Below are 13378 nucleotides of genomic sequence, written 5' to 3'. Positions count from 1 at the left end.
TTGCCTTATTTGTATATATACCAAAATCTGCCATATCAGGATGAGTGGACCGATTATGCTAGCCATACAAGAGGGCAGTAAAAAGTTGGCTAGCTTAGTTGGCCATAACAATAGGCTAGTTTAGTTGGCCAGCTTGGTTGGCAATAAAAGAAGGCCAGTTTAGTTGGCTAGCTCGGTTGGCAATAAAAATAGGCCAGCTTAGTGGGCGATGCGAGTCGGTCACATTCGTAGGCGGTGCCAGTGTGCAACCTTTGGTACCTAACGATGACCGTTTGTAGGGGTAAGAATGTAGTCGTATATACACCGACCCCTCTTTGCTAGATGAAATTGATTTCTTGCGGCAAAGAATAGTAAACACGATTCAAAGCATGTTATTTGATTGGGGGTTGAGGCTATGACTCGATTCAAGCTTAGTGAACCGTAAGACATTTTTGCCTTTGCAACCTGGGGTAAGCTAGTTCATGCGCTTCTTGCATGAATAATATTTGTGCTTTAGCATAGTGTTTGTTGGTGTTGCCACTACTTGATGATTTTTTTTTTTTTTTTGTGTGTGTGGAGTGAGGTGTTTGCCAAAACAAACCACATGACTTTTTGGGTGCCTAGAGAGAGGTATTGCAAACGTGAACTCCATTATTGGTGATGTGCAGAGTAAGGTATGGCGAATGCAAACTCCGTGACTTTTTGATGCATGGAGAGAAGTATTGAAAACGCAAACTCCACGATTTTTTTTTTTATTGGGTGCATGGAAAGAGGTGTTGAAAACGTAAACTCTACGACCTTTTGGTGTATGGAGAGAGGTGTTGAAAACGCAAACTTCATGACTTTTTGGTGCGTGGAGAGAGGTGTTGAAAACGCAAACTCCATGACTTTTTGGTACATGGAGAGAGGTTGAAAACGCAAACTCCATGACTTTTTGGTGCATGGAGAGAGGTGTTGAAAATGCAAACTCCATGACTTTTGAATTTGTATATGTTTGTATAGTTTAGCCTTCATATCAACTGTTTGTCTTTAAGAATGGTAATTGAGTAATTTATATATATTATTTTTGACTAACTAATTGAATGAAAATAACGAAATGTGAAATAATGCATTTTATTGATGATTGACAATTGGAAAAACAAAACAAGATTACGTCAAGAATCCGTTCTAAGGAACTGTCAACCCACACTACTAATTTTTGCTAATGGGAAGCAAGGTTAGCGATAAAAACGCCTAAGATGGAGTGTGTTCCATGGTTTTGGGAAAGGGGTGCCTTCAATTGTGTTGAGGAAATATGATCCCTTGGAGGCGGGTGGTCAATGATGAAAGGTTTTTCCCAATTTTCGCCTAGTTTTCCTGCCCAATTTTCGCCTAGGAAATATGAAAGGTTTTTCCCAATTTTCGCCTAGTTAGCATAAGACCCAGTCGCCCGGATGAAAAACTTTCAAGCAAAGCTTTTTGTCATATTGCTTCTTCATTGTTGTCTGGTAATGGAGCAAACGAGCAATACTTTCCTCACAGACTTCATCTACATTGGTTTTTCAATGAGCTAGTAATTCGTCATTAAGACCCGCACCTAAAGCATCAGTGCGGGTTGTCCCAGCAAAAACTTCAGTAGGTAATACTGCTTCTGCTCCAAAAGCTAGGTTAAATGGTGACAGTCCTGTTGAACGCTTTGGAGTAGTTCTATATGCCCATAGAACGGCTGGTAGCTCTCTTGTCCACTTTCTCTTGGCTTGCTTAAGTCGATGTTTGAGGATTGCTAAGATGGACTTGTTTGTCGCCTCGGCTTGCCCGTTTGCTTGAGGGTGATATGGTGATGAAAAGTTGTGTTGAATATGGAGACTAGCACATAACTTATGTATTTCTTCTGCATCAAATTGCTTTCCATTGTCTGATATTAACTCGGCGAGGACACCGAAATGACATGCGATATCCTTCCATAGGAACCGCTTCACGTCGGAAGCTTGTATGTGCACTAAGGGTTGTACTTCTTCCCACCTGGTAAAGTAATCAGTAGCAACCAGCAAAAACCGGATATTCCCTGGAGCTCCAGGGAAAGGCCCAATGATGTCTAAACCTCATTTTGCGAACAACCAATGTGAGAAAATTGGATGCAATTCATTTGCAGAAAGAGTACCCATATGGTAATGCTTCTGACAAGGGATACATGTCTACGAAATGTGTTTTGCATTTAACTGCATGTGAGGCCACCAGTACCCTTGTGTCATTTCCTTGTGGGCCAAACTCTGCCCGCCTGCCGCATATCCCTACATGGATTTCTTATAGCACAGCCAAGCCTTCCTGTGCTGTGAGGCACCTCAGCATAGGAGACAATGCATTGCCTTTTCTATACAATTGTAGAGTTTCGGCCAGCAGAAGAAGATACTAGTATAAACTTCCATGCATCTCGTTTAACAGTATCCGTGATTTTGGGCTCTATTGGAACTATGCCTTTGTGTAGAAATGCAATAAATGGTGATCGCCAATCGTCTGTATCTATTGCAACTCCTGGAAAAGTGAGGGTGCCATGATCTTCTTGTAACTCATCATCCTCTTGATCGTTACTAGCAGGTAGAGGGGGGAAGTCTATGTCACTTTCTTGCAGGATCATGTTTCTATCTTCCTGGGATATTTCTGAGTTAAGCTTTCAGTCTTATAGCAGAGTGTCATACTTTCTTTTCCTCGTGTTGACAACATTAATGCTTGGAGGTACTGGTTCTAAAGAAGCGTTAAAGAAACAACACGCATTGATATAGATGTCTGTGAGCTGTTCTATAGACAAGTCAATGCTCGGGTTCTGTTGGAAATCAACATTAACTTGTCTTGGGCCATCGATATCCACCGCAGCAGATAAGTATGTCAATGCATCGGCATGTCGGACGTCATTTCGAGGCCTCTGTACAATCGAGATGGTCTCAAACTGACGAGCAAGTCTGTGTAGTAGACTTAGGAATGCTGCCATTCTATCGTCCCGAGCTTCAAAGGAACCAGTGAACTGACCGGCCACCAATTGTGAGTCAGTGAAAACTTGTACCTTTCGAACTCCTAAGTCTAAAGATGTTTGTATGGCGTAAAGGACAGCCTCATACTCTATTACATTATTGGATGCCTTAAACCCGAAACGAACTAAGCGCTTGATGGCCGATTTATCTGGTTTGATAAAAAACATCCTAATCCAAAGCCGACTTTGTTATGTGAGCTATTATTGTACACAATCCATGAATTGGGTGATGGGGATGTAAGATTTGTTGGGGCTTCTTTGCCCCCAACTGTTGGCACTTCACTAGAGATGCTTTCATCTTGGTTGATTTCAGGGACAAAATCATCAATTGAAAAATCTGTCATTAGGGAGGCAAGGGTGTGACCCTTTTCTGAAATGCAAGGTTCAAAGACAATGTTGTAAGCACTTAAATAGATGTCCCATTCAGCCAGCCTGCTTGACTCCTGAGCACTACGGAAAACTTTGCGCAGTGGGTATTCAGTATATACCTTGACCAATATTCCTTGGAAGTATGGCTTGAAGCGTCTAGCAGCATGAACCAATGCTAAAACGATTTTTTCAACTCTTGCATATCTAGTTTTCGCCCCCGTTAGGGTCTTACTAATGAAGAAGATTTGACAACCATCTTCGCCATCGATAAATAATATTGTACTGACTGCAGTGTCTGTAGCAGCCAAGTAAACTCCAACAGGTTGCCCTGTAGCTGGGCTGGCCAAAATTGGTGGCGAGACTAAGTATTTCTTGATGGATTGGAAGGCATTTTCACAGTCCTCATTCCACACCACTGAGTCTTTTAAAGTCTGAAAGAAAAGACGACATCTGTCCAAGTATTTAGAGATGAAACGGTTGAGAGCTGCTAAGTGTCCTGTGAGCTATTTAATCTCCTTTTTTTTTGGAGTTGGCATGACTTGAATGGATTGGATCTGCTCTAGGTTAGCTTCGATGGCTCAATGAGTCATCAAATACCCCAGAAATTTTCCAGAGATTAGCCCGAAAGCGCATTTCGAAGGATTGAGCCGCATGTTGAATTCTTCAATTCTGTCAAAAACTGATTGTAAGTCAGAGATGTGATCTCCCTTATGCTTGGATTTTACAGCCATGTCGTCAATGTACGCCTCCATTATCTTGCCTGACATATCTCCGAATATGGTGTTGATCGTCCTCTGATAAGTGGCACCCGCATTGTTTAAACCAAAAGGCATTACTTGGTAACTGAAAATTCCCTTATCAGTTATGAATGCAGTTGCTTCTTGGTCTTTAATAGATAGCGAAATCTGGTGGTATCCTGAAGAAGCATCCATAAATGATAATCACAAGTAGCCAGATGTGGCATCTACCAGTTCTGATATCCGCAGAAGAGGGTAATGATGAATTGGGCAAGCTTTGTTAAGGTTTGTGAAATCGATGCACACTCTCATTTTACCATCTTTCTTAGGTACTACCACTACGTTAGACAACCATTTAGGATATGAAACTGGCCGAATAAACTTGAGTGTGAGTAGATGATCGATCTCATCTTTGACCTTGAGTTTTCTATCCGGTGCCATACGCCTAGGTTTCTACCACACTGGCTTGATTGTAGGATCAATGTCAAGCGTGTTGCAATATCTGGGCTAATTCCAGGCATTTGTTCCACTAACCAAGAAAATATCGTCTTGCTTTTTATGAGGAGTGCAATCATCTCTACTTGTTCATTTTCTGACAGTTCTGCCGATATGAAAGGTGTTTCGCCGCTTGAATTCCCAATCTGCACTTCTAAGAGGCGGTGTATAGTCGGCGGCCCTTCATTTCGTGAACTACCAGTGCAAATATTGTATGGTACTGATTCTGACTTAGACACCTCCTGCAAATTGCTGAGAACTGTATTTCCTCGCAAATCGAACTGATGATACTCCTCCAAGACTTTTTTGTGGCAGCTGTGGGAAGCCAACTGGTCGCCCGTATCTTACAAATTTTGCCGAGGGATGGGAACTTGACTACCTGATGAAAAGTAGAGACTACCGCCCCCATACTGTGGAGCCAATCCCTTCCTAAGATTGTATTGTAAAGGGATTTGCAATTCATCAGAAGGAATTCAATGTCTGCCATCTTATCCATGAGTGTGACTAGTAAAGAAACACCTCCCACTGGGGTTGTTGTTGTTCCATCAAAACCGACTATTGGATTATTTTCTGCAACCACCAAATTCTCTGAAAGCTGCATGTTCTTATAGCAACCTGCAAAAATGACGCTGACAGAACTCCCAATGTCTATCATTATGCGTTAAACTTGCCATAATCCAATGAAAGCAGAGATGACGACCGCATCATAATGAGGATGATGGACGCTAATTAGGTTTTTATCACTAAAACATAAGGGACCGGGTTCAGTAGTTTCTGAACAAATTCCTTCTACAAAATCAATGTTATTTAGGTGATAAAATTCACGCAATAAACCAAACTTGGCTCGCTGCTCATACTTCTGCCTTGTTCGTGAAATGTCATTGATTTTGGCGTGACCAGCTCGTATGACATTGTAGCCCATCGTTGCTAAATTTTGCTTCACAGTCTTTGGAAGTAAAAACTCGTTTATCTGTCTTTTTTCAACTAACTTTTGTATTTTTCCCTTGAGAGATCTGCAATCTTCAATTTCATGACCGAAATCATTATGGAAGTGACACCAAAGATTTTTGTCACTTCTAGACTTTGTGTTTTCAGGTAAGGGCATTAGAGGAAAAAGTAAGTTACGTCCTTTAATATTCTCATATATCGATGCATATTTGGCATTAAATAGAGTGAGCTTCATTTCTTCACGAACTGTGTCCTTTTTGTAGTCTGATTTTTGTTGTTGTCCCTCTGTAATGTTTTGCTTCTATTTGGCTTTATCATCGCTTGAATCTTTACTTCGAAGATAATATTTGTCTCTTGAGGCTTTTGCTCTAACATCTTCTTCGACGTTAATGAACTGTTGTGCTCGTGTAAATAAATCGGACTTGGATTGCAGGGGGTCCCGTACAAGGGAATTGTAAATTCCATTTTTATCGAAATGGACTCCTTCCTTGAATGCATGAACGATCATTACGTCAGGGACATCAGTAACCTCTGCTTGCACTTGGCCGAAACGAATTACGAACTTTGCCAGAGTTTCGTTCTTTTGCTGCTTGGTATTTAGCAAGATGTTGACATCCTTAGGACGTGTCCAATTATGCTTAAACCGGTTTGTGAACTGACTTGCTAATTCTTGGAATGATGTGATAGAACGAGCTGGCAGGCTGGAGAGCCAACGGAGAGCTTCTCCTTTTAATGTCGACGGAAAAAGTTTGCATAAGAGGGGGTCATCTCCACGCCAGAGAATTAGTTTGCTTTTAAATTCCATGATATAATCATTCGGGTCACCTCCTGCTTTATCAAACTTATGAACATCTGGTTGTTTGAAGCCATCTTGATGTTTTGTATTTTGTCTGATCAGAGAAAATCGCCCAACGGCATCTTCGTTCACTGCAAGGTCTTTCCATCGAGTTTCAGCCACACCCGCATTGCTCATTGTTTTCTTTATGATGTCTCTGATTTTTTATTCCATAAATGATGCTCCTACAGCCTCTTAACTTTCAACTTGAGGAGTGACTTCACTATGTTGCATCTCACAGTGTGGTGGCCCCCAGTTGTTGCTTACTTCTAGATTTTGTTGGTGCCTTGGACTATGGGATCTGTGTCAGTAAGACAAGCTAGGTTGCCGTACTAGGGAGTAGTTCCTTTGGTGTGGTTGCATTCTAGGTTGACCTGCATTAAATCTTCTATACCGGTTTGCTGCATTCAAACCATGTCTAAGGTCGTGATGTAATTCAGCTCTGAGGTCATAATCTTGGCATCTAGCACTGCCTCTTATGGTGGCTATTGTCCACCTTTCTGACGCGTTACGACCAACGTTCAATGGCCTTGGCTTGTTAAGGGAGGTATGATGATTACCTAACAATGTGTATTATTGTTCTTCGTGCCTTGTGTTATGACCACTGCTACACCTAGTGTTGTTGGTATTTCGAGATCTGGATCGCCCTCTTGAATGGGATGAATGTGTGCTTGACCTTGAGTAATTTTGACAATGTTCGAGGATGGGTTCCAATGGATGGGATCCACTGTTATTATCTTGTATTCGGTTTAATACACTCTAGTTTTCGCCAGATCTGGGGGCTCTTGCCGATGTGGAAGATGCAGCATCGACGTCATCCCTTTGTACTTGCTTCCCTTGGTCCAATTGCTTTTGCAAGTTTTTGTTGTGTTCCTTCTCTCTTATGAACTTTTGACGCATCATTTCTAACGTAACATAATCATCGTTTGCCGCCATATTTTCTGGATCTACTTCGTTTGCATTTGTAGCATATAGATCTTGAAAGTGAGTTACTAAAGACTTAGGTGGCGGATGTCTAGATCTGAATTGTCGTGGCACTTGGAGTTGTGAAGGCTGATCTTGCAGATATGTTGCAACGGGTTGATCTATCACTAGCTTCCTGATTGATTAGAACTTCTGGATTTTCTTCTTCTTGTTGTTGTGTTCTTGCATTCTTGTTCACTTGGGATCTTGGGATCTTGTAGTTTTTGCCATTAATGGTGCTTGGAAGAAGTAACATGGAAGAGGGCCCGTCAATAAGGGCCACAGACGATGCCAATTATGTTTGGGTGAAAACTCACGCAAACACATCAATAATCTTGTTGGAGAGGTTGTTATGGAATGAGAGAGACTGTACCACCAATGGCTGCCTACATATCCAAATCGCTTTCTGGAATCAAGTCTAAAAAATGCATATAGTTCTTTTGGGAATGAAAATGAGATATTTATAGGTGGGCTTATCTCCTTAAAATCTTATTCATATCCTTTTATAGAAAGATATCTTGCGTTGTTTGTATATATACCAAAATATGCCATATCAGGATGAGTTGGCCGATTATGCTAGCCATACAAGAGGGCAGTAAAAAGTCGGCCAGCTTAGTTGGCCATAACAATAGGCCAATTTAGTTGGCCAGCTTGGTTGGCAATAAAAGTAGGCCAGTTTAGTTGGCCAGCTCGGTTGGCAATAAAAATAGGCCTACTTAGTGGGCGATGCGAGTTGGTCGCATTCGTTGGCGGTGCCAGTGTGCAACCTTTGGTACCCAACGATGACCGTTTGTAGGGGTAAGAATGTAGTCGTACATACATTAAGGATCAACACTCTAATTCGTTTTGGGTTTGTCTATGAACCCAAAATAGGTTAGAGACAACATGATAAAGTATTCTTAACTATGGAACTAATTTCATATAAGTAGATTTAACTCTCCACCATTCTTTCTCTCTTTTGTATTAAGCAAAGTTAGGATAACTAAACATGCATTTTAGTAACTTGATATCCAAGTAACTTAGTAAAGAAGTTTAAATCACCAATCAAAATCTTTCTCACATCAGATCTGTCACAGCCCGAATTTCTAAACAATTACAAAGTGAATATTTGAAATATAAATATCTCAAACAACACTATGTTCAATTGTCTAAAAACCCAGGCTATGACAGTGTAGATACAACACATGCCAAAACCGAAAACCCACATCATAAAGAATCAACTTAACAACAATAATCTCCCAAAATTTCTCAACCATCACCTTATTAAAGACTATCTTCTATCCCCAAAAATCATCAATATAACATTCTAACAATAATAGGTATTCAACATTGTATTCTTATGTCATATGAATATAAAACTACGTTATTACATACTTCCAAAAAGATCAGACCTAATAAAAATAAACTCCCGGACTGCTCCAGAAACAAATCCAAATCAAACGCCGCGGTTCCATTGCCTTCCACCTATGTTCCCAAGAATACACCCACGTTGCCAAAACAAAGCAAACATAGGTCAACAAAATAGAATTTGCTGGTAGGAGTAGACTAACCACATATAAACATTTCCAATCTTTACTTATCCAACTAACACTTTAAATATATCATAATATAATCATTCTCAGCTTGGAAGACATGTAGTTCCGTCATTTCAACCAGCATAGTTTCTTCCCAAGCAAGACTCACATCTTATTAACTCGTTATAATAACTTGTTTTAATAACTAAGTAATTGAATTAAAACTTATCGATATCCACTGCTATATAAGGGTAGGACCGCGTCCCTGCACAAAATATTATTAAGTCCTACCCTCCTACAAAAGAAAGTTAGAAATTTTATATAACATATGTAGATATCATATAGGTATTCAAATGCAAGTCCAAGCACACCCGTACAATCAATGAATACAACTAACCCGCAAGGCGAATACCTTAGTTCCTCCCTAGGGCAGTCCAAACAATCTAGTCATTCATGGCACATTCAATGAATACCTATTTATAACGCTAACGGGCCATTATGGCACATTCAATAAATGCCCACCTAACATATGACATCATCAGTCATAAAACTCCTTTAAAAAACTTGAGACGTGGAGAGATTAAAAAAGAGTGTGGTAAATTTGTTTACGCATTATTGAACTTTATTGTATATATTATTTCAGAGAACGAAGGAGTATCTTGTTTCTTGTATTTTTGGTTTACGCGTTATTAATTATATGAATGTCTAAGTGTCATAACGTTGTATATCATAAAAGACTGAAATATCACATAATAGTTAATACACGTACACAAGTATATATAGAAAGGTCTTAGCCTAAAGCCAAGCATGCTAATAGCCTTAGACCTATCCTAATAGACCAAATCATAATTCGAGTTAAAAGTCACACTGGGTCAACTGGTCAACAGTCAACAATCAACTCTAGTCAACAGTCAACTTTGGTCAAAACCCCAAAGACTAAGGCCCAAAGGGTTTAGTCTTTCCCAGGCCCAATCTAACATAACTTAAGCCCATAAAAGAAAAAGAAAGAAAAAAAACCCACAAGCCCACATACTAGCTCGGCCCAAGCCCACCTAAACAAAACTCACGAACAGTGGTAGGGCTGTCAATGGGCCGGGCTAGGCCCGAAACCCGATTGGATCCGAACCGATAATATAGGGACTTAGACTTAAAATTAGGTCTGATAGTCTTAATGGGCCAGTTCTGGACACAACTATGTCTGGTCCATTAGTGGCCCGGCCCGACATTTTGATACTTGTAGTTGTATTTTTTAGGGCTAGTTAGACTTACCCCCCCATTACTAGTTGCAATTAGTGTTAACCCCCCCCATTTTCAAAAATATTATTTGAGTGATCTAACGGTCAGATTTCTTCATCTGAAAAAAAAAATCATCTCGTAACCGTTGGATATTGCAATTGGAGGGGTATCACTAATATTTTTGAAAACGGGGGGGGGGTAACACTAATTGCAACTAGTAATGGGGGGGTAAGTCTAACTGACCCTATTTTTTATTTGTTTTTAAGCTTTACGAGTATTAGTTTAGGTTAAACAAAGTTAGAACAAATAGATTGTGTAGTTTGTTGGATAACTTTCTAGTTGCCAGACATGAGATCGAGGTTCGATTCCCATGACCAACAAAGAATTTTTTAGAAATCAATTAGTATATTTCGGACATGGGCTAGGCCCGATTAGTCTTAGGTCCGAAAAGAATTAGGCCGGGCCGGGCTTGGACTTAACAAAACTGTAATTGGACCAGGCCTGGACATACCTAGGTCCGGCTCGAATTCGGCCCGTTGACAGCCCTAAACAGTGGTCTTCTTCTTCTTCTTCCTCACTTCACCAATGCCTCCACCACCACAACAGCCACCACCGGCCATCTATCTCCACTATGAACCCAGCGGTTTGGTTCCTTAAGAAAACCCCCATATACCTATACCAACAAATCATACTTCCCTTATACTAAAAAAAATCGCAATCTACGCCATTAACACTCTGTAAAAGCTTCAATCGTCCCCTCTCCAGCACCCAATCAACCACCAACAATCCACCTCAACCCAACAACAATCTCACAACAAAATTCAAACAAAAACAATAATTTAAACAGCACAAAACTCAGGGCGGTATGGGATTTTTGTTTGGACGCCATTACTGCTCCTCTGGAGCTTCAACAGCCCCATCTCGCGACACCAACAACCAATTAAAAACCCACCACAACCACCATTCAATTCAATCGTCAGAAACAATTCAAAGATATAACATATATAATCTCAGACATCAATGAAAACAGTTTACACTCACAACAAGTTTTGATTTAATCTAAGAACAATGAAATACTCGATTCCATTCATGGTTAAACAAAAGATAAAGTCTTTAACCTTCCATCGATATCAAACGACGAAGTTGCAGTATATCTGTTCTGCGTTATAAGTCTAGTTTTTCTTTGTTAGACCATTTAGTTCAAAACAATACATGCTACATGCGTATACAACCAAATTTCCAATAATTTTACAGTTGACAAAAAAACAATTATCCAACAGTAAAACAGTGTTTTAAAGATTTTCAAAGTGTAATCTTTTATATCGTTGAAAGTATCTACTCACCCGTGATTAGCTCCGACTGTCAGCTAGCTATTTGTAGATTTCCAGAAAAACTTCTCTCCTCCCTTTCTGATAAACATAAAATGAGTAGTTTACCTACGAAATGAACGATGAATTCACAACGTAAGTAAACTAAACTATACTTTTACGTGTCTTTTTATCAAAGCTTCTACTCTCAATGCGAATTGCACTAAATGGAGTACGAAGTTCGTTCCACTCCTAGTTCCCTAGCATGGATTGTTTTCTAAGTCTAAGAAATCAGTCTTAAGTCAATGAGAGCTTTACGAAATGTTATGCTACGATACTTACTGAATTTGATTACTTGAGTTTAACTACAAATGCTATGGAAATACTATTGTTTGAATCTAGATAAAGAGATTAGAGGGGAATTGAATCCACCTCGAATCCAACTTAATAACCTAGTATAGATTGTCGTATCTCGATTCTTACGTTTTCACGGCAAGAATTTCGAGTCTAATCCCTAGTGTTCATGGCATTTCTACCAAGTACTAACTAGCATGTGAGGTCGTCCACCCATTCTCATGGCGAAACACGACCTTCTAGAGTGGAATAGCAACCAATTCTATACTAATAACTAAGTTTTCATCAAGGCTTCATCAACCCCTCTAATGGAGGTTTTAGCCTTGACTCATCACACTAACATTTCCCATTGAATCTAAACTAAACATAATGTAAGGAATTGAAATTTACTTAATTAAACAATAATGAATCTAATTTAATGGCTAGAATGGAATAAGAACAAGAATTGAAATTAGATCTATAATGGAAATGACAAAATTCGAACTTGATAAAAATACTACTTTATTTATCTACTCAATCAAGAACAATCATTCAAGGATTTAATCTAAAACGAGAATTCAAATGGAACTAAAACTTAATTAATTAATAAAACTAGATCTAGAATTCTATATCTTAATTTAGGTCTAACTAGCTACCATTAACAAAGAGCTAAGCTTTTGTTTTTATACATCCAGATCCAAAATTCGTGCATGGGCTTGGAGCCATGTTTTGGGCCGCAGAATCAGGCCCAAAACCCAATTCTTTCAGTCCAAAAAGGCCTCTTCAGCTGCAGTTGGCTTCCACAGACTTTTCGTCCACTTCTGCTCCTATGATTGGATCAAGGCTTGGACCATTGCAAAGCTCTTTCCGAGCCGGTCGTTTTGACATAAGGTAGGCCCATTCCGGTGGTCCGAGTCCAAAGATATGGCATTCGGAGGTTTTATCGACTTTTGCTCCTTTATCTCGCTAATGTGGCACATTTCTGCACATAATGGACTTTGAAGCCCTGAAATGCATAAAACACGTAATCAGTATTAACTCTTACTTATTATTCACATAATTGGTCTAACAAGATGATTATTAAGGGGTTAAAACTACAGTTTTGGGCTCTTATCAAACCACCCCCAAACAAAGATTTTGCTTGTCCTCAAGCAAAGATGAGAAATTAGAATAAGTGACCAAAAATAGAGTTCTAACTACTCTCGCTTTATTTGAGTGCGATTGCATTGACCATATGCAACAAGGCCTTTAAACCACTAGGAATTCCCTAGTGGACGAAGTTATAGCCTCGTGAGAGTTTTCCAAAGAAGGTACTCCCAAACTTCATCTATACTACAACGACTAAGAAATAAAACTATTGTTTTCTCCTTCATGTCTCAACTATCTATACATCTCTCTAGCAATTACATAAGAATAACCCAAAACCTAAGCTAATATATGCATAATAATCAATCATCTAAAATAAACATATAACAATGAGTAATACTATGAAATGTAATAGCAGTCCGTTTAAAACTAGGAATAGCGCCCCAAGTAGGTCCTCACATAAATGTCAAGACAAAACCACTCTGATTTTTCCACTCAAGTTTCATTACTCCAAAGCAGTGGGCACACTTTACCTTACAATCTCAATGACAAACAAGGAAGCCGAGTCGATC

General features: G+C 39.6%; 1 protein-coding gene across 1 annotated transcript; it reads right to left on the bottom strand.

Moving 5' to 3' along the window:
• Positions 1 to 5833: 5833 nt before the first annotated feature.
• LOC147508875 (uncharacterized) lies at positions 5834 to 6505 on the bottom strand. The gene has a single exon (XM_086597643.1). The coding sequence runs from the start codon at positions 6503 to 6505 to the stop codon at positions 5834 to 5836; it is 672 nt and encodes a 223-aa protein (XP_086453769.1).
• Between the last annotated feature and the right edge of the window lie 6873 nt (positions 6506 to 13378).

This window comes from Coptis chinensis, chromosome 3 (genome assembly GCF_015680905.1).
Source record: "Coptis chinensis isolate HL-2020 chromosome 3, ASM1568090v1, whole genome shotgun sequence".
Lineage (NCBI taxonomy): Eukaryota > Viridiplantae > Streptophyta > Magnoliopsida > Ranunculales > Ranunculaceae > Coptis > Coptis chinensis.
This window is presented reverse-complemented; position numbering and strand designations above follow the sequence as displayed.